We start from the raw sequence: 25,544 nt of genomic DNA, 5'->3' as shown, positions 1-25,544 counted from the left end.
CCTCTTCCCGAAAAGCTGCACAACACTCGTCCTGTCTCAGCTTCCACCACATGGTTCTCTTCTCTGCCTTTGTCTTCCTAATTTTCCTCCCCACCACCAGAGTCATCTTACACACCACCATCCTATGCTGTCTAGCCACACTCTCCCCTACCACTACCTTACAGTTGGTAACCTCCTTCAGATTACATCGTCTGCACAAGATGTAATCCACCTGTGTGCTTCTACCTCCGCTCTTGTAGGTCACCCTATGTTCGTGCCTCTTCTGGAAAAAAGTGTTCACTACAGCCATTTGCATCCTTGTTGCAAAGTCTACCACCATCTGTCCCTCCAAGTTCCTTTCCTGGATGCCGTACTTACCCATCACTTCTTCATCACCCCTATTTCCTTCACCAACATGTCCATTACAATCTGCACCAATTACGACTCTCTCTCTGTCTGGGATGCTCAGAACTACATCATCTAGCTCCTTCCAGAATTTCTCTTTCACCTCTAGGTCACATCCTACCTGTGGGGCATAGCCACTAATCACATTACACATAACACCCTCAATTTCAAATTTCAGCCTCATCACTCGATCTGATACTCTTTTCACCTCCAAGACATTCTTAGCCAACTCTTCTTTTAAAATAACCCTGACTCCATTTCTCTTCCCATCTACACCATGGTAAAATAATTTAAACCCTCCCCCTAAACTTCTAGCCTTACTGCCTTTCCACCTGGTCTCCTGGACACACAATATATCAACCTTTCTCCTAATCATCATGTCAACCAACTCCCGAGATTTTCCTGTCATAGTCCCAACATTCAAAGTCCCCACATTCAGTTCTAGGCTCTGTGTTTTCCTCTTCTCTTTCTGCCGAAGAACCCGCTTTCCACCTCTTCTTCTTCTTCTTCTTTGACTTCGACTTCGGGCGACTATGGAATTATAATTTCAAAAATATATTTTGTTCTTGAGTAAAAGATAAAGAATAATGAGCACATTTACAATGACATAATATACAGTACGTTGCTAAAATAAAAAAAATTATAATAATCACATTTATGGAAAGATATTTGTATTTTACATATGTTTTTACATATACATATATTTTGCACTTTTATACTATGTTATTGTTATCTTAATATAGTTTACTCTTTAATAATAAAAATGTATTAAACAAAAAAGAAAAGCACAGCAAAGCAAAGCAAAGCACATTTATTTATACAGCGCATTTCATACACAAGGTCACTCAATGTGCTTTACATGATTAAAAGCATTAAAAAACAAAAACAAAATAGCTTATAAACATTTAAAACAGAGAAAAGAATTAAATAAAAGATACAAATATTAAAATTTAAATTAATAAAATGTGTTGTGTGAAAGTCTGCACTAATAATTACACACGTAAATGTAATTAAAAATTATATATATATATATATATATATATATATATATATATGTATATATATATATATGTAAGAATAATGACCTCACTTATAATGACATCTTGATAAAGTTTTCTCTTTAATGAGATGAAAAAATATACATTAACAACAGATTTGCGAAAAAATAAAAATATTGAAACTAAAAAATTAAAAACATTTTCCTCTCAAAGACTATGTTCACTAAAATGTAATTAAGTTTAAAATAATGACATATAGATTTGATGCTTTAATATTTACATATTTTGTAAGTTTGCACTCTAAATTAAATTAATATATACATAGCAATAAAATGATAAATGTATAATTTTATAAATACAGTTTCACACTTGAGTGAAAGAAAAACATTTATAACTACACACTTATAAGATCCTAATATTGTTCACTGCTTAATAAAAATAAAAAAATAATGATGATAAACACAGATTTATAAAATTATAAATATTTAAATTAATTAATTAATAAATACACAGTTTGCTCTCAAAATTAGGATAATTTAATGTTTACAAATAATATAATTACATCATAAGTAAAGATATACTATATAGTTTGCACTTTAATGAATTGTTTCAATGATAATAACCACACATTCATTGTGACACATAAATGTAGTTTATTATGTAGGTTAAATAAAATTAATACATAATTTAAGTAAAATAACTAAATAAATAAATATATTTTGTCCCGGAGAAAAAGAAATAATAACCACTCATTCATATAAAAAAATACAAATATTGTAACTAGAAAGAATAATATAAATATAATGTTTTCAGTCAGCTTGAGTGATTCATTAGCTTGACGACCAGTCATGCTCATCATTCAGAGTGTCTTCTGCTTTCCCCTTGCCACATTCTGCAGGTCGCTTTCACTTCGCTCAAAGTCGAAAGAGGTTTTTGTACGGCTCTGAATCACCGTGTGAACCTTCCACCGCCGTGATCGCCGAGACAGTAGTAATCAGCCACGTCTTCTGCCTGGACACCACTGATGGTCAGAGTGTAGTCAGAGCCAGATCGCGTGCCGCTGAATCGAGATGGCGTGCCAGAGAAGCGACTGGATACAAGGTAGATGAGCAGTTTGGGAGCCTGCCCAGGTTTCACTTGGTACCAACTGAGATCTCTCCCAATGTCTGAACTCCCTGTGGCGCCAATGGTCAACGTTCCTCCAAGAGAGACGGACTTCATTCTGTCCGTCTGCCTCAGGAAATCAGCGGCAGAAGATCCTGAAATGAGACAGTGATGAATGAGAGAAAACCTCCACCGTGACATGACACAAGTTTCATACTGTTATTTTCTCCTACATCTTTTGGAATTGACTGCTGGTACACCTGATAGAATGTGAAACACCACACGCACATATTCTGCTCAGACACCAAGTTTCAAAGAGTCTCACCCGGAATCAGTAGAGCCCAAAGGACGAGTGCGAGTACGGGCGACCGCATCCTGACTCGGTTTACAAGAGGAGTTTGTGTGAAAAGATTCGTGCAGACTTATGAATAAGCGGCTGAGCGGCGAAGCGCAGAAGCTCATGCAAATAAAGCTGCAAGCGCACCTGTCTTTGTGAAAGTGAGAGGTCATCGCTTCCTGTTTATTGACTCTGGACTCTTCCACACCTGTCTGAGGGCATTACTGTATTTAAGTTAACATATTTAGTGCCCTTTTTGTCATTTGAAACAGGATGGTTGGAGCTGCAATTTCAACCCAGAACCTTTCGAGCTGAGAGGCAGACATGCTAACCACAAAGAAACCCGGGTTTCATCGAAAACCGAGGACCTCAAAATGTTGCCCAAACAAAAATGGCTTTCATCAGATGGGGGAAAAAGGAAGGTTTCAGACTTCTCAAGTCAATTTTCAATGTATTTTACCTGCTAAGGAGTTGACTTGCGAAGTTAAGAACCCCACAAAACCATCCATCCATCCATCCTTTCCTATAACACTTATCCTCATTCATCAGCGGCAAGAAGTGGACAGTTTCAGACTTTCCAAGTGAATCCCCAGACTCAAATCTGAGGGAGCATGCATTTTATCTGTTAAAGAGGAGACTTGAAAGGAGTAAGCCCTCATAAACAATCCATCGCTTGAGGCGGATGTGCAGGTTTTAGATTTGTCAAGTCAATGTCCAGACTTAAAACCAACACGGCATGCATTTTACCCATTAAAGAGGAGAGTTAAAGCGAGTAAAATCCAAAACAATCCATCCATTCATTCTCTATTCTCCTCATTACTGAGGCGGGTGACACACATTTCCACCTATGGTCAATTTATTGGCTTCAATAAACCTAACATGAATGTTTTTGGGATGAGTTTATGTGAAAAGAGTGGTGCAGACATAAAGAAACTGCAAAGCGCAGAAGCTCATGCAAATTAAATCTGTGAGTGCACCTGCCTTTGTGAAAGTGAGAGGTCCCGCCCTTCCTGTTTTTTGGACTCTTTGTACTCGTCCACATCAGTGAGGGCATCAGTATGCTTTATTATTGTATTTAGCAGAAATGTATGTTGTGACTCTTGGAGTCTTCCACATCTGTATCGAGTGGTAACAATCCCAAAAGGACTCATGCAGTGGCCTCGACTGACTGGACATGCATTTGTGGAAAGAAACCGTCAGCGACACCAGTGGAGCTTTGCTCGTTGACAGTCAACGAGGTTTTTGTACGGCCCCTTCACCGTTTTGCATCACTGTGGTGGAGTTTCGGCGGAGGAACCAAACTCGTCCTCGGCTGTAAGTAACAGACTTTTCATTACTATGGCTATTATCATATATTGTTTTGCACCAAAAAAATATTTTCAATCATTATGCGTTCGCTCTTTTCGACGTTTAAAAACGCCCACATTTCTCAACTAATTCTAAGGTCAAAATTTTCAGGTCATTCGGGACATCCGTGCTTTCATTTTTCACACTCCTCAATTGTTTACTTTGCTCGCAATTCAGTATTTTTCCAGATAAAAAAAACCATTCATATTAATGGAAATATCTCATAAATTCACCGCAAGTTAAACATTTCTCAACGGATTTAAACCATCCAACGCCGAATTGTGAAGCTCATTCGGGAGTTTTGTGCTACTCACACAAAAATCGACATTCTATATTATATTAGCTGCTAACGGCTAGTTTAAATTTTTTGGTGGTGGGCTTGTTGCCATAGCTAGCATGAGCCAGCTAACATTATCTTGCTTAAAACAATCAAACTAACAAACAAATTATCATTATTTTAAATTTTTACAAAACACAAATGCTCAGATGCGTATGGGGTAAAAACAAAAATCAACATTACCTACTAATGATTTATCAATGTTTGGCTATGTATACAATGCAACGATGTATTATTATTATTGGTGTTATTTTGCATTTGGGCGCATGTTGCCCCCCCCCCCCCCCCCCCATGTAAAATCAACTAACAAAAAGTGTTTAAAACAGTGTGTCTATATAGATTAACATGCCCGAACCATGACCTAAGAGCCATTGAAAGAATGTCTAATAGAAAAAACTGGTCCTGTCCTGTTCTGTCCCCCCACACAGCGGGTGAGGTGCGTCGGCCCACCCTGACCGTCTTTCCTCCCTCCAAAGAGCAGCTGCAGACGGGCAAAGCCACAGCCGTGTGCGTGGCCAGCGGGGGCTTCCCCGCTTCCTGGAACCTGAGCTGGAAGGTGGGCGGCACCCCCGAAACCTCTGGGGTGTCGGACAGCCTCCCGGGAGAGGCGGGCGAGGACGGCCTCTACAGCTGGACCAGCACCTTGAGCCTCCCTGCAGACCAGTGGAGCAAGGCCCAATCGGTGAGCTGCCAGGCCAGCCTAGGCGGACAGAACCCTGTCACACAAACCCTGCCGGACCCGGGACGCTGCTCAGAGTAGAGCCTGAGTCGGACTCCAACCCCAAGCCTACATTGTTGCAAAGTTGAAGCATTATGAAATAAAATGTATGAATATCACCAATCTGTGTGGCAGGTGCTTATTGGACAAGGGAACACAATAGATGAACTCCTCACTGCTCACTTTGAGGGCGTATTGTGATATGTAGCCTAGATATAGTTTGTGCTTGAATAAAATTAAATAATTATATCCACACATTTATGGTGACATGTACATATACTGTAGTCTGCACTTGAAGACACAAAATATTAAAACTCATTCACTGCCATTGACGGCTGTTGAATTCAAATATCCATGTTAACATGGAGGACTGGAAAGAATATGATTAGTATCTTAAAATAGTTTTAAAATAGTTTAAAATCTTTAAATTAAAAGTAATACAATACAAATATAGTTTGCTCTCAATTCAATTTAGTTAGTTTAATTAAAAACAATGACACTGTACATATAGCTGGTGCTTTCATATTTATAGTAAACTTATTGTGATATAAACCGGAAATGTAATTTGGACTCAAAATTAAATCAACACTTCAATATACGAATATAATTATAAACTATGGATTTATTCATTCATTCATCTTCCATTCCGCTTATCCTCACTAGAGTCGCGGGCGTGCTGGAGCCTATCCCAGCTATCTTCGGGCGACTATGGAATTATAATTTCAAAAATATATTTTGTTCTTGAGTAAAAGATAAAGAATAATGAGTACATTTACAATGACATAATATACTGTACGTTGCTAAAATAAAAACAATTATAATAACTTTTATGGGAAAATATTTTTATTTTACATATATTTTTACATATACATATATTTTGCACTTTTATATTATGTTATTGTTATCTTAATATAGTTTACTCTTTAATAATAAAAATGTATTAAACAAAAAAGAAAAGCACAGCAAAGCAAAGCACATTTATTTATATAGCGCATTTCATACACAAGGTAACTCAATGTGCTTTACATGATTAAAAGCATTTAAAAACAAAAAACAAAATAGCTTATAAACATTTAAAACAGAGAAAAAAATTAAATAAAAGATACAAAAATAAAAACTAAAATTAATAAAATGTGTTGTGACAAAGTCTGCACTAATAATTACACACATAAATGTAATAGAAAAAAAATAAAAAATAAATAAAAATAAATAAATATATATATATATATATAAATATATATATATATATATATATATATATATATATATATATATATATATATATATATATAGGCGGCACGGTGGATGACTGGTTAGAGCGTCGGCCTCACAGTTCTGAGGACCCGGGTTCCATCCCCGGCCCCGCCTGTGTGGAGTTTGCATGTTCTCCCCGTGCCTGCGTGGGTTTTCTCCGGGCACTCCGGTTTCCTCCCACATCCCAAAAACATGCATTAATTGGAGAGTCTAAAGTGCCCGTAGGCATGACTGTGAGTGCGAATGGTTGTTTGTTTCTATATACCCTGCGATTGGCTGGCAACCAGTTCAGGGTGTACCCCGCCTCCTGCCCGATGACAGCTGGGATAGGCTCCGCACGCCCGCGACCCTAGTGAGGAGAAGCGGCTCAGAAAATGGATGGATGGATATATATATATATATATATATATGTAAGAATAATGACATCTTGATAAAGTTTTCTCTTTAATGAGATGAAAAAATATACATTAACAACAGATTTGTGAAAAAATAAAAATCTTGAAACTAAAAAATTAAAAACATTTTCCTCTCAAAGACTATGTTCACTAAAATGTAATTAAGTTTAAAATAATGACATATAGATTTGATGCTTTAATATTTACATATTTTGTAAAATATACATCAAGTTTGAACTCAAAATTAAATTAATATAAACAAAGCAATAAAATGATGAATGTATAATTTTATAAATACAGTTTCACACTTGAGTGAAAGAAAAACATTAATAACTACACACTTATAAGAACCTAATATTGTTCACTGCTTAATAAAAATAAAAAAATAATGATGATACACCCAGATTTATAAAAATAGAAATATTTAAATTAATTAATAAATACATACAGTTTGCTCTCAAAATTAGGTTACTTTAATGTTTACAAATAATATAATTACATCATAGGTAAAGATATACTATATAGTTTGCACTTTAATGAATTGTTTCAATGATAATAACCACACATTCATTGTGACACATAAATGTAGTTTATTATGTAGGTTAAATAAAATTAATACATAATTTAAGTAAAGTAACTAAATAAATAAATATATTTTGTCCCGGAGAAAAAGAAATAATAACCACTCATTCATATAAAAAAATACAAATATTGTAACTAGAAAGAATAATATAAATATAATGTTTTCAGTCAGCTTGAGTGATTCATTAGCTTGACGACCAGTCATGCTCATCATTCAGTGTCTTCTGCTTTCCACTTGCCACATTCTGCAGGTCGCTTTCACTTCGCTCAAAGTTGAAAGAGGTTTTTGTACGGCTCTGAATCACCGTGTGTACCTTCCACTGCCGTGATAGCCGAGACAGTAGTAATCAGCCACGTCTTCTGCCTGGACACCACTGATGGTCAGAGTGTAGTCAGAGCCAGATTGTGTGCCGCTGAATCGAGATGGCGTGCCAGACTCGCGACTGGATACAAGGTAGATGAGCAGTTTGGGAGCCTGCCCAGGTTTCACTTGGTACCAACTGAGAAAGCGCCCAATGTTTGAACTCCCTGTGGCGCCAATGGTCAACGTTCCTCCAAGAGAGACGGACTTTATTCTGTCCGTCTGCCTCAGGAAATCAGCGGCAGAAGATCCTGAAATGAGACAGTGATGAATGAGAGAAAACCTCCACCGTGACGTGACACAAGTTTCATACTGTTATTTTCTCCTACATCTTTTGGAATTGACTGCTGGTACACCTGATAGAATGTGAAACACCACACGCACATATTCTGCTCAGACACCAAGTTTCAAAGAGTCTCACCCGGAATCAGTAGAGCCCAAAGGACGAGTGCGAGTACGGGCGACTGCATCCTGACTCGGTTTACAAGAGGAGTTTGTGTGAAAAGATTCGTGCAGACTTATGAATAAGCGGCTGAGCGGTGAAGCGCAGAAGCTCATGCAAATAAAGCTGCAAGCGCACCTGTCTTTGTGAAAGTGAGAGGTCATCGCTTCCTGTTTATTGACTCTGGACTCTTCCACACCTGTCTGAGGGCATTACTGTATTTAAGTTAACATATTTAGTGCCCTTTTTGTCATTTGAAACAGGATGGTTGGAGCTGCAATTTCAACCCAGAACCTTTCGAGCTGAGAGGCAGACATGCTAACCACAAAGAAACCCGGGTTTCATCGAAAACCGAGGACCTCAAAATGTTGCCCAAACAAAAAAGGCTTTCATCAGATGGGGAAAAAAGGAAGGTTTCAGACTTCTCAAGTCAATTTCCAATTTTCAACCTGACAGAGAATGTATTTTACCTGCTAAGGAGTTGACTTGCAAAGTTAAGAACCCCACAAAACCATCCATCCATCCATCCTTTCCTATAACACTTATCCTCATTCATCAGCGGCAAGAAGTGGACAGTTTCAGACTTTCCAAGTGAATCCCCAGACTCAAATCTGAGGGAGCATGCATTTTATCTGTTAAAGAGGAGACTTGAAAGGAGTAAGCCCTCATAAACAATCCATCGCTTGAGGCGGATGTGCAGGGTTTAGATTTGTCAAGTCAATGTCCAGACTTAAAACCAACACGGCATGCATTTTACCCATTAAAGAGGAGCGTTAAAGTGAGTAACATCCAAAACAATCCATCCATTCATTCTCTATTCTCCTCATTACTGAGGCGCGTGACACACATTTCCACCTATGGTCAATTTATTGGCTTCAATAAACCTAACATGAATGTTTTTGGCATGAGTTTATGTGAAAAGAGTGGTGCAGACATAAAGAAACTGCAAAGCGCAGAAGCTCATGCAAATTAAATCTGTGAGTGCACCTGCCTTTGTGAAAGTGAGAGGTCCCGCCCTTCCTGTTTTTTGGACTCTTTGTACTCGTCCACATCAGTGAGGGCATCAGTATGCTTTATTATTGTATTTAGCAGAAATGTATGTTGTGACTCTTGGAGTCTTCCACATCTGTATCGAGTGGTAACAATCCCAAAAGGACTCATGCAGTGGCCTCGACTGACTGGACATGCATTTGTGGAAAGAAACCGTCAGCGACACCAGTGGAGCTTTGCTCGTTGACAGTCAACGAGGTTTTTGTACGGCCCCTTCACCGTTTTGCATCACTGTGGTGGAGTTTCGGCGGAGGAACCAAACTCGTCCTCGGCTGTAAGTAACAGACTTTTCATTACTATTGCTATTATCATATATTGTTTTGCACCCAAAAAATATTTTCAATCATTATGCGTTCGCTGTTTTCGACGTTTAAAAACGCCCACATTTCTCAACTAATTCTAAGGTCAAAATTTTCAGGTCATTCGGGACATCCGTGCTTTCATTTTTCACACTCCTCAATTGTTTACTTTGCTCGCAATTCAGTATTTTTCCAGATTAAAAAAAAACATTCATATTAATGGAAATATCTCATAAATTCACCGCAAGTTAAACATTTCTCAACGGATTTAAACCATCCAACGCCGAATTGTGAAGCTCATTCGGGAGTTTTGTGCTACTCACACAAAAATCGACATTCTATATTATATTAGCTGCTAACGGCTAGTTTAAATTTTTTGGTGGTGGGCTTGTTGCCATAGCTAGCATGAGCCAGCTAACATTATCTTGCTTAAAACAATCAAACTAACAAACAAATTATCATTATTTTAAATTTTTACAAAACACAAATGCTCAGATGCGTATGGGGTAAAAACAAAAATCAACATTACCTACTAATGGTTTATCAATGTTTGGCTATGTATACAATGCAACGATGTATTATTATTATTGGTGTTATTTTGCATTTGGGCGCATGTTGCCCCCCCATGTAAAATCAACTAACAAAAAGTGTTTAAAACAGTGTGTCTATATAGATTAACATGCCCGAACCATGACCTAAGAGCCATTGAAAGCATGTCTAATAGAAAAAACTGGTCCTGTCCTGTTCTGTCCCCCCACACAGCGGGTGAGGTGCGTCGGCCCACCCTGACCGTCTTTCCTCCCTCCAAAGAGCAGCTGCAGACGGGCAAAGCCACAGCCGTGTGCGTGGCCAGCGGGGGCTTCCCCGCTTCCTGGAACCTGAGCTGGAAGGTGGGCGGCACCCCCGAAACTTCTGGGGTGTCGGACAGCCTCCCGGGAGAGGCGGGCGAGGACGGCCTCTACAGCTGGACCAGCACCTTGAGCCTCCCTGCAGACCAGTGGAGCAAGGCCCAATCGGTGAGCTGCCAGGCCAGCCTAGGCGGACAGAACCCTGTCACACAAACCCTGCCGGACCCGGGACGCTGCTCAGAGTAGAGCCTGAGTCGGACTCCAACCCCAAGCCTACATTGTTGCAAAGTTGAAGCATTATGAAATAAAATGTATGAATATCACCAGTCTGTGTGGCAGCTGCTTATTGGACAAGGGAACACAAAAGATGAACTCCTCACTGCTCACTTTGAGGGCATATTGTGATATGTAGCCTAGATATAGTTTGTGCTTGAGTAAAATTAAATAAAATTGATTATATCCACACATTTATGGTGACATGTACATACATATACTGTAGTCTGCACTTGAAGACACAAAATATTAAAACTCATTCACTGCCATTGACGGCTGTTGAATTCAAATATCCATGTTAACATGGAGGACCGGAAAGAATATGGTTAGTATCTTAAAATAGTTTTAAAATAGTTTAAAATCTTTAAATTAAAAGTAATACAATACAAATATAGTTTTCTCTCAATTCAATTTTGTTAGTTTAATTAAAAACAATGACACTGTATATAGAGCTGGTGCTTTCATATTTATAGTAAACTTATTGTGATATAAACCGGAAATGTAATTTGGACTAAAAATTAAATCAACACTTCAATATACGAATATAATTATAACTATGATTTATTCATTCATTCATCTTCCGTTCCGCTTATCCTCACTCGAGTCCGGCGGCTGCAGCCTATCCCAGCTATCTTCGGGCGACTATGGAATTATAATTTCAAAAATATATTTTGTTCTTGAGTAAAAGATAAAGAATAATGAGCACATTTACAATGACATAATATACAGTACGTTGCTAAAATAAAAACAATTATAATAATCACATTTATGGAAAATATTTGTATTTTACATATGTTTTTACATATACATATATTTTGCACGTTTATATGTTTAAAAATTAAATAAAAGATACAAATATTATAGTTTAAATTAATAAAATGTGTTGTGAGAAAGTCTGCACTAATAATTACACACATAAATGTAATTAAAAATGATATATATATATATATATATATATATATAAGAATAATGACCTCACTTATAATGACATCTTGATAAAGTTTTCTCTTTAATGAGATGAAAAAATATACATTAACAACAGATTTGTGAAAAAATACAAATCTTGAAACTAAAAAAATTAAAACATTTTCCTCTCAAAGACTATGTTCACTAAAATGTAATTAAGTTTAAAATAATGACATATAGATTTCCCCTCCTTGAGCCGTCACCTTGTCGTGGTGGAGGGGTTTGTGTGTCCCAGTGATCCTAGGAGCTAAGTTGTCTGGGGCTTTATGCCCCTGGCAGGGTCACCCATGACAAACAGGTCCTAGGTGAGGGACCAGACAAAGCATGGCTCAAAGACCCCTAATGATGACGACAAATATTGGACTTCGTTTTCCCTTGCCCGGACGCGGGCCACCGGGGCCCCCCACTGGAGCCAGGCCTGGTGGTGGGGCTCGAAGGCGAGCGCCTGGTGGCCGGGCCTGCACCCATGGGGCCCGGCCGGGCACAGCCCGAAAGGGTAACGTGGGTCCCCCTTCCCATGGGCTCACCACCTGTGGGAGGGGCCATAGGGGTCAGGTGCAGTGTGAGCTGGGCGGTGGCCGAAGGCGATCTGATCCCCGGCTACAGAAGCTGGCTCTAGGGACGTGGAATGTCACCTCTCTGGTAGGGAAGGAGCCCGAGCTGGTGTGTGAGGTCGAGAAGTTCCGACTCGATATAGTCGGACTCGCCTCCACACACACCTTGGGCTCTGGTACCAGTCCTCTCGAGAGGGGTTGGACTCTCTTCCACTCTGGAGTTGCCCATGGTGAGAGGCGCCGAGCAGGTGTGGGTATACTTATTGCCCCCCGGCTCGGCGCCTGTACGTTGGGGTTCACCCCGGTGGACGAGAGGGTAGCCTCCCTCCGCCTTCGGGTGGGGGGATGGGTCCTGACTGTTGTTTGTGCCTATGCACCAAACAGCAGTTCAGAGTACCCACCCTTTTTGGAGTCCTTGGAGGGGGTGCTGGAGAGCCCTCCCGCTGGGGACTCCATTGTTCTGTTGGGGGACTTCAATGCTCACGTGGGCAATGACAGTGAGACCTGGAAGGGCGCGATTGGGAGGAACGGCCCCCCCGATCAGAACCCGAGCGGTGTTCTGTTATTGGACTTCTGTGCTCGTCACGGATTGTCCATAACGAACACCATGTTCAAGCATAAGGGTGTCCACACGTGCACTTGGCACCAGGACACCCTAGGTCGCAGTTCGATGATCGACTTTGTGGTCGTGTCATCGGACTTGCGGCCGCATGTCTTGGACACTCGGGTGAAGAGAGGGGCGGAGCTGTCAACTGATCACCACCTGGTGGTGAGTTGGCTCCGATGGTGGGGGAAGATGCCGGTCCGACGTGGCAGGCCCAAACGTATTGTGAGGGTCTGCTGGGAACGTCTGGCAGAATCCCCTGTCAGAAGGAGTTTCAACTCCCACCTCCGACAGAACTTTGCTCATGTTCCGGGGGAGGCGGGGGACATCGAGTCCGAGTGGACCATGTTCCGCGCCTCCATTGCTGACGCGGCCGACCAGAGCTGTGGCTGTAAGGTGGTCGGTGCCTGTCGTGGCGGCAATCCCCGAACCCGTTGGTGGACACCAACGGTGAGGGATGCCGTCAAGTTGAAGAAGGAGTCCTATCGGGCCTTTTTGGCCTGTGGGACTCCAGAGGCAGCTGATGGGTACCGGCTGGCCAAGCGGAATGCAGCTCTGGTGGTCGCTGAAGCAAAAACCCGGGCATGGGAGGAGTTCGGTGAGGCCATGGAGAAAGACTTCCGGACGGCTTCGAGGAAATTCTGGTCCACCATCCGACGTCTCAGGAGAGGAAAGCAGTGCACCACCAACACTGTGTATAGTGGGGATGGGGCGCTGCTGACCTCGACTCGGGACGTTGTGAGTCGGTGGGGAGAATACTTCGAAGACCTCCTCAATTCCACCGACACGCCTTCCCATGGGGAAGCAGAGTGCAGGTTCTCTGAGGCGGGCTCTCCTATCTCTGGGTTTGAGGTCACCGAGGTAGTTAAAAAGCTCCTCGGTGGCAGGGCCCCGGGGGTGGATGAGATTCGCCCGGAGTTCTTAAAGGCTCTGGATGTTGTGGGGCTGTCCTGGTTGGCACGCCTCTGCAACATCGCGTGGACATCGGGGACAGTGCCTCTGGATTGGCAGACTGGGGTGGTGGTCCCCCTTTTTAAGAAGGGGGACCGGAGGGTGTGTTCCAACTACAGGGGGATCACACTGCTCAGCCTCCCTGGTAAGGTCTATTCAGGGGTGCTGGAGAGGAGGGTCCGTCGGGAAGTCGAATCTCAGATTCAGGAGGAGCAGTGTGGTTTTCGTCCTGGCCGTGGAACAGTGGACCAGCTCTACACCCTCGGAAGGGTCCTCGAGGGTGCATGGGAGTTCGCCCAACCAGTCTACATGTGTTTTGTGGACTTGGAGAAGGCGTTCGACCGTGTCCCTCGGGGAGTCCTGTGGAGAGTGCTTCGGGAGTATGGGGTACCGAACCCCCTGATACGGGCTGTTCGGTCCCTGTACGACCGAAGTCAGAGTTTGGTCCGCATATCCGGCAGTAAGTCGGACTCGTTCCCGGTGAGGGTTGGACTCCGCCAAGGCTGCCCTTTGTCGCCGATTCTGTTCATAACTTTTATGGACAGAATTTCTAGGCGCAGCCGAGGCGTAGAGGGGGTCCGGTTTGGTGGCCTCAGTATTGCATCTCTGCTTTTTGCAGATGATGTGGTTCTGTTGGCTTCATCAAGCCGTGACCTCCAACTCTCATTGGAGTAGTTCGCAGCCGAGTGTGAAGCGGCTGGGATGAGAATCAGCACCTCCAAATCTGAAACCATGGTCCTCAGTCGGAAAAGGGTGGCATGCCTTCTCCAGGTTGGGGATGAGATCCTGCCCCAAGTGGAGGAATTCGTCTTGTTCACGAGTGAGGGAAGAATGGAACGGGAGATCGACAGGCGGATCGGTGCAGCCTCTGCAGTGATGCGGACTTTGTATCGGTCCGTTGTGGTAAAGAAAGAGCTAAGCCGAAAGGCGAAGCTCTCAATTTACCGGTCGATCTTCGTTCCTACCCTCACCTATGGTCATGAGCTGTGGGTCGTGACCGAAAGAACAAGATCCCGGATACAAGCGGCCGAAATGAGTTTCCTCCGCAGGGTTTCCGGGCTCTCCCTTAGAGATAGGGTGAGAAGCTCGGTCATCCGGGAGGATCTCAGAGTAGAGCCGCTGCTCCTCCGCATTGAGAGGAGCCAGATGAGGTGGCTGGGGCATCTGATTCGGATGCCTCCCGGACGCCTCCCTGGTGAGGTGTTCCGGTCATGTCCCACCAGGAGGAGACCCCGGGGACGACCCAGGACACGCTGGAGAGACTTCATCCTTCGGTTGGCCTGGGAACGCCTCGGGATCCCCCCGGAAGAGCTGAATGAAGTGGCTGGGGAGAGGGAAGTCTGGGCGTCCCTGCTGAAGCTACTGCCCCCGCGACCCGACCCGGATAAGCGGTAGAGAATGGATGGATGGATGGACATATAGATTTGATGCTTTAATATTTACATATTTTGTAAAATATACATCAAGTTTGCACTCAAAATTAAATTAATATATACATAGCAATAAAATTATAAATGTATAATTTTATAAATACAGTTTCACACTTGAGTGAAAGAAAAACATTAATAACTACACACTTATAAGATCCTGATATTGTTCACTGCTTAATAAAAATAAAAAAATAATGATGATATACACAGATTTATACAATTAGAAATATTTAAATTAATTAATTAATAAATACATAGTTTGCTCTCAATATTAGGTTAATTTAATGTTTACAAATAATATAATTACATCATAAGTAAAGATATACTATATAGTTTGCACTTTAATGAATTGTTTCAATGATAATAACCACACATTCATTGTGACACATAAATGTAGTTTATTATGTAGGTTAAATAAAATTAATACATAATTTAAGTAAAATTACAAAATAAATAAATATATTTTGTCCCTGAGAAAAATAAATAATAACCACTCATTCATATAAAAAAATACAAATATTGAAACTAGAAAGAATAATATAAATATAATGTTTTCAGTCAGCTTGAGTGATTCATTAGCTTGACGACCAGTCATTGCTCATCATTCAGTGTCTTCTGCTTTCCCCTTGCCACATTCTGCAGGTCGCTTTCACTTCGCTCAAAGTTGAAAGAGGTTTTTGTACGGCTCTGAATCACCGTGTGTACCTTCCACTGCCGTGATAGCCGAGACAGTAGTAATCAGCCACGTCTTCTGCCTGGACACCACTGATGGTCAGAGTGTAGTCAGAGCCAGATTGTGTGCCGCTGAATCGAGATGGCGTGCCAGACTCGCGACTGGATACAGAGTAGATGAGCAGTTTGGGAGCCTGCCCAGGTTTCAATTGGTACCAACTGAGATCGCTATCAATGTCTGAACTTCCTGTGGCGCCAATGGTCAACGTCCCTCCAAGAGAGACGGACTTCATTCTGTCCGTCTGCCTCAGAAAATCAGCGGCAGAAGATCCTGAAATGAGATGGTGATGAATGAGAGGAAACCTCCACTGTGAAGTGACACCATGTGTAGAGACTATGGCAATAGTTTAATACTGAGATAAAAAGTTACAGAAAAACTAGTAGAGTCCTGTAATTATCTCCTACATCCTTGGAATTGACTGCGACACCTGATAGAACATGAAACATGATAAGCACATATTCTGCTCCGACACCAAGTTTCAAAAAGTCTCACCTTTGATCAGCAGGACGAGCAACAGTGCGGGTGACCACATCCTGACTCGGGTTGCAAGTGGAGTTTGTGTGACAAGAGTTGTGCAGACTTATGAAGAATTGGCGGAGCAGCGAAGCGCAGAAACTCATGCAAATAAGCGAGTGCACCTGTCTTTGTGAAAGGTCACCACTTCCTCTTTTTTGGACCCCCCCCTCCAAAAAAAAAGTTTTAATTGTCTATAGATGCCACAAGATGCGGGCAAAGCACTACTTCTCTGTTAGACAGGGAGATGGACTATCTAAATGCAGTTCTTCCCATCTGTTCCAGGATCTTTTGGTCTACTTCACTTTGTCAGGCAGTTCCTTTTCAAGTGATTTTTTGATTGAGAACAGGTGTGGCAGTCTTATTTTTTCTCCCTTAATAATAAAAACCTTAATTTAAAACTGCATTTTGGGTTTACTTGTGTTGACTTTGACGAATATTTAAATGTGTTTGATGATGGGAAACAACAAGCGTGACAAACATGCAAAAAAATAAGAACTCGGGAAGGGAGCAAACACTTATTCACACCACTGTATATACCCATGAATATTGTTGTAATATTGAGCATGAAATTAGATTTTCAATACAAACATGGCATACATCCAGCATTCCACTGTTTATATGCAGCCAGCTTGGCTTTTATCTTGTCAGAGCAGACTACTGCACAATCAAGACGCATTACCTTGTGAAAGTGTCTCGACAATAGCAATATTCACTTCAATTTTACATGCTGCAAATATTCGGTGATTCCCCACACCAACAAAGACAGACTCACCGCTGAGCAGATCCTTCAAAGTGCTTCAGGACATGAGAGGAAATGGCAAAAGCACTTGCCCCTTATGCTAATCAAAGTGGATCTATTTAGTATTCTCTCCAGGAGCTCGGTAGACCCCCCACCACCACCTTTAAATTCACAACAACACAAAGAAACTCTGATTGTGCCCCCTATGTCTAATTCTTTGAAAACTTTGAACTCCAAATGAAACCCTGCATCATCTCACCATGCTATGAGTAATTTCACAAATGCATAGACATAGCAGAATACCAAGGTAGAATATTAGATATTAGATTTCTTGCTTGCTTATTCATTGTAGAAATCATTGTTTTTGTGAAAAAGACCATGTGGATATTAAAAGGAAAATAGAACAAAAGGTATGTGATACAAACTGGGGGATGGGTTTCTTCGTGGGACAATTCTATAACAGACAAACATCATAGAAGGAGAACAGTCTCACAACCAAGTCATTTAGTAAGCTGCAATAATATTAGTGATGTTTCGCAGCACCGTTTGTGTTCTGTTGCTGAAAGTGTTACTGCAACATCGATGCTAGTTTCGTTAGCCTGTCTATAGCATTTTGAATTGTATTTTAGCATGAAGCTAGCGGACTTCCATAAACAAGTCTCTTTGTTTTATGTGGGTTTAAACTTTATAACTGGGAATGGTAATAAACAGCTTGAAGCAAGCTTGGTCTCTTTTTGGAAGAATTGTTCACATCTGCTACTTGTTGTCAAGTTCGCATTTTGTGTTTGTAACTCAAATCTTTGCTCGCAAATCAAGACAACAACAACAACAACAACAACAAAAACCTGCCGAGCCACAGCTTGTAACTCGTAAAACTCACGAGTCGGATTACTCGTAAATCGATGTACGGAAATTAGCATTATAAACCTTGAAAGAACTAATACTTTAACACACAACAGCAACGCATACAAACTGAGCGTGCTGCCTCTTCTTCTTGCTCTTAATTACACTGCATCTCTTCCACTAGACCTCAGTGCTGCCCGGCATGTTGTGGCACAAGGTGGTACTACACCAGTAGACATAGCTTTGTTTCATTTTTGACATCTTGTCTCTCAAAAATCTTAATTTAGTGTTTAGCCCATTGAGGTTAAATGAATTTATGGCATAAGTACCATTTCATGTCCACTCCCTCAGGTTTTAATAACCTCTTGTCTCGTCGTGCCACCACCACGCAGATTTGGAATTGCCGTGAACGTAACGAAAAGAGCACAAGTTCATTTGAATGCGCCGACAATCACATCTTTTGCTGCGGAGGATGCTGTGAATCGAATGCATTTGTGGTCCTCAGCCAACTTCCAGTGGGGTCAATCAGAGAAGACCGACGCAGGGTCATGTTCACGCACGGCTGGCTCAGGCTTTCATTAATATTATTTTCCTGTCGAGCCGTGTCGCTGGCTTATTGCTCTCTTGCACGCTTCACATTTCGATGAGGGTTACCTTTATGCTTTAAGATATATTTTTTGACAATGAATTATTCATTTTGAATGGAGTACTTTGATATGCACAGGAAAGCCTGGGTGGGAAATGAAGCTGGGCTGTTAGATAGCAATCACAAGGTTTGCTTTGTTATACACCTGCAATGTTTGGCTTGTGGTCGTGATGTGGTTACGGTCACGAGACTACTTCAGCCTCACTTTGAATTAACAGATATTAATTTAACTCAATTCAATTAAAGTCAAACGCCCTATAGGCTGTAAAATTTGGAATTGAGACTTGTGAGTGCGCTTTTAAGAGATTAACACCAACGGTGTGTTGCATTTTTCGTTGACTTGTTTATTGTTTTCTGTGTTTGTGGTGCTGATCCACTCCTCATAACTCAATTTACTTGTGTTTCAAATCAATATTCCCACATTGAAATGACTTAATATGCCATTCATTTGTCTCACAGCCCCCCCAAAATAGTTTAAAAACCCTTTTTAAACAACCACATACTGTATGCAGCTTTACCTTAATAAAGTCTGTGTAGCTTAATGCTAAGAAACAGTACAAAATGCCATGGGCAGGCTAATGAATAGCATCAGTGTCGCAGTGCTATAACCCTTTAAGCAACAGATGTTTTAACACCAACATATGTAGACAGACAATATATTAATACTCACTGTCATATAGTTTTATCCTTTGTGAAAAAGAAATAATATTACTGAGTCAGTTGTGAAACTCTTCTTCGTGTGTGTCTCAATGTTTGTATTAAACTCCCCCCAGGTGGCCAACATGCATACACACAGAAGGAATAGCACAACGTACATTGAATTGAAGCAAAAACATTCAATTTAATTATGTCAGGAATGTATGTTTTTTTAAAGGTACTTTATTACAGAGTGCTATTTTTCTTAATAAAAACACATTACCCCCCCAAAAAGTATTTTTTCCCCATGTGTTTTAATTTTTTTTAAATTTATTTCAATGGGAAAACATGATTTCAGATACGAATGTTTTGAGTCACAAACCATCTAAAGGCACCACTGTACTTTAAAAAGTGTGTTTTAACAAGTTTACATGCGTATTACGTGTGTGGGAGGAGTAAAAAAAATATTTAAAATGTCTATATATGTCTGTATGTCTTTATCCCGGACACACACACAACACATTTTCACCTTTAAAAAGTGTGTTTTAACAGGTTTACATGCGTTTAACGTGTGTGGGAGGGGTACAAAATATTTAAAATGTCTATATACGTCTATATGTCTTTATCCCGGACACACACACAACACATTTTCACCTATCACGTGTGAATCTGGAATGTATCCCCGCAATAATGGGTTCACTGTACACTGCATAAACACAACATATAGACACCCGAAGTTATTTGTGGAGTAGTCTCTTCCTCCTTGACACTGTAAAGCTCAAACAGGTCAGTGCTGGCCTGAGCCCAAATGCCTTTTGACACACTGCCAACATGTTTGACCCTTGATTCAGGCCAAAATCCAAGCCAATTAAAGTTATGTGCAGCCACAGGAAGCAAAAAATCCTGCCGGTAGAGGTGGCTGTTGTCCTGTGTAGGGGCTGTAATTGGCCAGTGAGTGTGAGAGGCGTGGGCGGTCCGTGTCTGACATTCTATAGAAACACACAAGTTAATGAAAGTGGAGAGTGAGAGAGAGCCAAAGATTATGCGAACATTGGATTTAATTGGACTTCTTTAAATAGCACTGGAGCACACACAGATGTGCTTTGTGCATATTTCTCAGTCTGTGTGCGTTCATGATGGTCTGGCTCACTAAAACCCTCACGGATGTGGATCAGTAATCTGTTTGACATCCTTTGTTTGTCATCACACATATTATAACTTGAAATATAATAAGCAATGAAATGTAGTGTGGAAAAATCCAAAGTTTTAGTCTTGGTATTGTTTTTCTCAAGCACTCAGCAAACGGGATGTTTTTTAATGCACTTTTTTTTTTTTTTTTTTACTACAACAGCTTTATAACCATGAAGGCTGATGTTATCGACCTATTAAATATAGTTTTAAACATATAGCAGTTATGACCTGCAAATCTTGCAAATAACAACTGAGATCAGGGCATTCATTCACACATTTTTGATTCGATCATAGGAATAAATGTGATCATTGTGAACATTAATTACAGGTATAATGGCTGAAGATGAACCTTTTTATATCTTCCTAATCTACCTTAACCATTGATGACCAATACAAAACATGAGCATTTTATATTTCCTTCCAGCACTAACCTTGTCCTAACCCTTTCAGCAGTAACCCTAACCCTAACCTCTAACCCGCACCCTAAAATCAATAGTTTTTCAAATATGAGCCTCTATCAAATGGCTGAGATGTCACTTAATGTTTGAAAAAAAGATAGAAAAAAGAGGATAATAAAATAAAAAATAGACAAAGGTTTGGGGAGATTGGAGTCACTAGATTAGTTTTTTTTCATTGCATGAAAATACTGCAGAAAATAAGAAATATTGCCTTAGATTTTTTTTTTTACTTTCATCTCATCTGTGTAGAATGCAACAGCACACCTTTATTTGAGTTCTTCAACAACAAACATGTTACAAATCATTAATTTAAAACCATAGTCTACCAAACTGCTGAGCTAGAACCTCTTGTCTTTAAGACTATCGTAACCCTAACCCTAAGTACAGTAAATCCAACCTCGTGCTTTTCTTATTTTTCCTCAGCACAAACGCAGCCTTTACTGTTCTGTATTATCACTGCATTTTCTACATATCACTTCCGAAGAAGGTTGGTGTGTATTTGCTATGTTTGAAAGGGGACTCTTTTCATGGCCATCTTGATGTGTGTGTGTGTGCGTGTGTGTGTGTATGTGTACGTGACTGCAAGTATATTGTGTTAGGTTTCTGCCATTTAGGAAGCAACGACTGGTGGCTTAAGGTCGATCAATTCTGTCTCTTCCTTTTCCTCTAATCAGCCAAAAGGCGTAGCTTTAATTGAAGCAGCAAAGAGGCTCTTGCAGCTGGTGGACATTTAATGTTTCTAGTCATCACAGTTTCTCTCCATTTTGTCTTTTATCACGTCATGCTTTAGTCTGTCCATGTTGTGTTGATTTGCAGTTGGTTATATATTCCCACAAAGTAGACACAATTTACAATATCTGTAATGTACTGGATGTTTTTGATCAATCATGTTCAATCTGTTCTTTTTTTTTTTTTTTTTTTATCATGACGTCCTCCATTAAGTGAGGTCAGTAAGACTGAAATAAATGGGTTGTCAGTGACCTCCCATGTCAAATTTATAGCAGTCCTTGAATATATTTCCTATGCTGTATTCTCTTGTAAATGGTTATTCCAGCTAGAGTGACATTTAGCTATTTTAAAAGCAGTACTTTCCAAAGCAAGTCATAAAGTCTTAACATATTAGCTTCAATGATAGCAGAAACAAATGTCTTTTTTTTAACTCTAAAATGAAAATACATATAACAAAATACAAATGTAGCACAACTTTCCCCTGCATAGTCGCGGTCTGCCATTCGCAAATTTGCAGATTGTTTTGGGGAAACTCACATATTTTGTTTTTGAATGATGATGATCTGATGCTGAAATGAGTTGAGGAAAGCTTCAATTAGACAAAAGTAGCCATTTGCTGCCATCTTGTGGCATCTATATGCAACTACAGTACAGTATAATTGGTTTTGGAGGGGATCAATCTGCTCTATGCGGAATGTCACGTGACCAGGCCAGGAAAAAGAGGTTTGCGGACTTCCTGTGTATGATGTGATAATGAGCATGACTAAGGGTTGATGACATCATGATGATACTTCGAAGCCGAACTTGCTAAAATTGTCTTTTCTTTATGACTGGTGTCTGTGGACAAAAGTTACATACATGTATGTCATTTTTTTATACAAATGTGATTCATGATATATGTAAACACGAATGAAAGCTAAACATCGAATATTTTCATCTTTGGTGCCTCTGTGGTGACTTCTTGTGTTAACTAAAAGACATTTTAGATGTTTAAAGTTCCTACAGGTGCTTTTTCCTGGTCCCATTCTGCCATTTCCCTGTGCCGGGAGGAAGTGCTTTCACCTGGTTTACCGAATACAGAAGTAGGTTGCGTGTGTACCGGATTAGTTGCAGATTTTCATATTAGCTGTTTTTGTGCTGTAACCTATAGACTAATACAAAGATTACAGGGTTGGTGCCTCCCTAACTAATGTTACCTTCAAATAATAGCTACACTAGCTACTGTTGTCATCGCATCAATGAGCCCATATTGTCTTCTTTACAGTGGAAACTCAAATCCCAGTGTTTGTACAATATGACCCAAACGTTTTCAGGAAAAATGCGTCCCTCAAGTCTCACCAAAACACCGACAGCCCTTGTGCATAACCTCCAGATATTTCGCAACACATCAGCAAACCTTGCGAGACTTCATTTCAGTGAACAAGCGTGTATTTTTTTTTCTTTTGTGATGCCAGCACAGAAGGGGTGATGGCAAAGGGGGGAAAAAAATGTGACAATGAGAATAAAATAGAATGGAAAATGGAATTTAGGCTGAATACCCACTGAAAGGTACAGACTCAGGTCAGCGTGGCTCTACTCTTCCCCTCTTTTTCTACTTTTCCATTGGCAGAAACAGTTACTACCACAGACTACTTCTGATTTAATATGGGTGAAGTAAACCTCTGCTGGTCACTCATGAGTGGTAATTTACCATGAAAAGTACACTCTACAAAAAGCTTCACCTCCACAAGCGGTAATCCTCCCTGCACTTGGGCCACCGGATTCATATTAAATTTATAAGTGAGGAGACAGTTCATTATTATATTTTTGTAATAGGTTTTTACTGTCAGTAGTTAAATTATTTTTATACTTGTATGACATTTAAGAATGTTAAACTATTACTTAAATCAATGCCTGTAGCGAGAAAGGGAACCCTTAGCGTTTGCCCTATATGATAGAAGACCCCATCAGATTTATAAATGTTGTTGTGACTTTTGACTCGTCTCATCAGTGGTTGTCACTGCGAGTCGCTCGGATGATTTGTATAGCACAGCTTTTACGGTGGATGCCCTTCTTGACACAACCCACCCATTTTTTATTTTTATTGGGACCAGCAGTGACTGGGAATTGGGACACTGGCCAGGAATTGAACCCACACCATTTACATTAAAGGCACCACCGGGTACCGCTCGCTACACTACTAGTGCTTCACCAGATTTACAAATATAAAATTGAAATCATCCAATTTTACCCACTAAAAAGTAATTTGATCATGTACATTGGCTGCACATGATTAAATTGTGTTGCACGTTTAATTATATTGTGGTAAACTGATGCGATTGTCCCCTTTTCTAAAAAACTAAATAATAATAATGAAATAAAATGCCATTAACCCCCCCCCCCCAAATAAATCACTACAATTTGTGTTTTTGTCAGGTTTTTCATAAAGGAAAATAACACAGTATTGTTTAAAATCATAATGAATCAATAAAAGAGATTGTATAGAAATAAAACTGTTTTTCTGGGGTTTAATTAACTGTACGCATCCTGTAGTATACGTGTGTTGGATGTGTGTCTTTAATGGGTGTGACCTCGTGAGTGCCAGCTGGAGTCGGATCAGTTGGGAAGGTTATTTTGTATTTGTTTGTTTAACTATTTGTCCTTTTTTCGAGAAACGGCTGGAAGAGGTTCCACTGTACTATCATTTACTGTATGCGGACCAGGCTGGACATCTCTGCTAGAGTTTGCAGTGCTTGGACAAACTTTTGCTGCCTCATAACAACAACAAAAATAATCAGTAAAAAAAAAAATATCTGTCATAACACCAACTCTTTATCAGATAACAGTTGCTTGTTTACTGCTGTCAATTTGTATTTACCGGTAGTGGATTAAAAGTGAAATATATGTCACAAATCACAACTCTTGGGGGAACTTCTCAATAAAGAAAATCTATCATTCCTGACTGCTACTTTAATTGAAATGATTTAAATTAACTTGGATGTTTTTTTCAGTACTGACACTATGAACGAATTATGTTTAGTATGTTCCTGGGTTTAACCCCCCCCCTATATCTTACTTATCGCTGATGATGGAAAAGGACTGATAGTCTTCTCTTAATCCTGCTTCAGGCTTCAAGCCTTTCTGAGTAGCAGGAGAAAAGGATTTAATGTCGGCTGAATCTATTTCCTTGAGGGCTTCTTACACTCTGGGGGGTATTTTGTAGGTGTCAAGTGCCTAACATCCAGTTAATGGAAGGAAAAAACACCCAGTGGCTTTTCCCAAGACCACGTAGGTGTTAATATTTTCTTCATATATGGCACTCTTGTTGTATTACGGGCAGATGATCCCAGTGCACCACTGTCTTTATTTTATAAAGATGTGGGTGACTGTGACAGGTAATGTTGTCATTGTAGGGTGGTTTGTCTTACCGTAGCTAGTTACCTGCAACCCGAAAATGCACCTTGCCTTCGGATAGTCCACTGGCGTGGCCCCCTTAGAGAGCCTCGTTGTCAGCCATGGGTGTGTGCATGTGACACAGAAAAAGACGGAATAGCGATGAGGGGGAAATCATTATTTTATAAAGTCTGACTTGACAGCCACCCCGTGGACAGGGGCTTCACCCTGGCGTGGTCGCTTTAGAGCGCCTCGTTGTCACGGCATGGAAGAGCCCCGTGACAACCCAGCGGGCTATATTCCACCCACAGGATGCTTTAATCAGAAATATTTTTGCTTAAAGCATATAATATGTTGAAAAAGGTAAAAACAAATTAGTAAAATCTGTAGAATAATAACAGTCAAATACTGCTGAATATAAATAAATATGAAGTTTCTGTGAATGGC

General features: G+C 40.5%; 5 gene segments (V, D, J or C); 2 read left to right on the top strand and 3 right to left on the bottom strand.

Moving 5' to 3' along the window:
- Window positions 1-2,087: 2,087 nt before the first annotated feature.
- LOC133470468 (immunoglobulin kappa variable 1-6-like) lies at window positions 2,088-2,940 on the bottom strand. The segment is given in 2 exon segments: window positions 2,088-2,641; window positions 2,812-2,940. Coding segments are annotated over 2 exon segments (360 nt in total).
- A 980-nt stretch (window positions 2,941-3,920) lies between these two features.
- Window positions 3,921-5,344, top strand: LOC133470556 (Ig kappa-b4 chain C region-like; the record flags this gene model as incomplete). The annotated part of the segment is given in 2 exon segments: window positions 3,921-4,137; window positions 4,936-5,344. Coding segments are annotated over 2 exon segments (549 nt in total), but the record flags the coding sequence as incomplete, so codon positions are not given.
- Window positions 5,345-7,299: 1,955 nt separating this feature from the next.
- Window positions 7,300-8,334, bottom strand: LOC133470431 (Ig kappa chain V region 3381-like). The segment is given in 2 exon segments: window positions 7,300-8,068; window positions 8,239-8,334. Coding segments are annotated over 2 exon segments (360 nt in total).
- Window positions 8,335-9,369: 1,035 nt separating this feature from the next.
- On the top strand, window positions 9,370-10,779 carry LOC133470555 (Ig kappa-b4 chain C region-like; the record flags this gene model as incomplete). The annotated part of the segment is given in 2 exon segments: window positions 9,370-9,583; window positions 10,371-10,779. Coding segments are annotated over 2 exon segments (546 nt in total), but the record flags the coding sequence as incomplete, so codon positions are not given.
- Window positions 10,780-15,612: 4,833 nt separating this feature from the next.
- LOC133470461 (Ig kappa chain V region 3547-like) lies at window positions 15,613-18,204 on the bottom strand. The segment is given in 2 exon segments: window positions 15,613-16,237; window positions 16,460-18,204. Coding segments are annotated over 2 exon segments (351 nt in total).
- Window positions 18,205-25,544: the final 7,340 nt, after the last annotated feature.

Source organism: Phyllopteryx taeniolatus, chromosome 20 (genome assembly GCF_024500385.1).
Source record: "Phyllopteryx taeniolatus isolate TA_2022b chromosome 20, UOR_Ptae_1.2, whole genome shotgun sequence".
Classification (NCBI taxonomy): domain Eukaryota; kingdom Metazoa; phylum Chordata; class Actinopteri; order Syngnathiformes; family Syngnathidae; genus Phyllopteryx; species Phyllopteryx taeniolatus.
The sequence above is the reverse complement of the archived record's forward strand: the minus strand, read 5'-3'. Positions and strand labels throughout refer to the sequence as shown.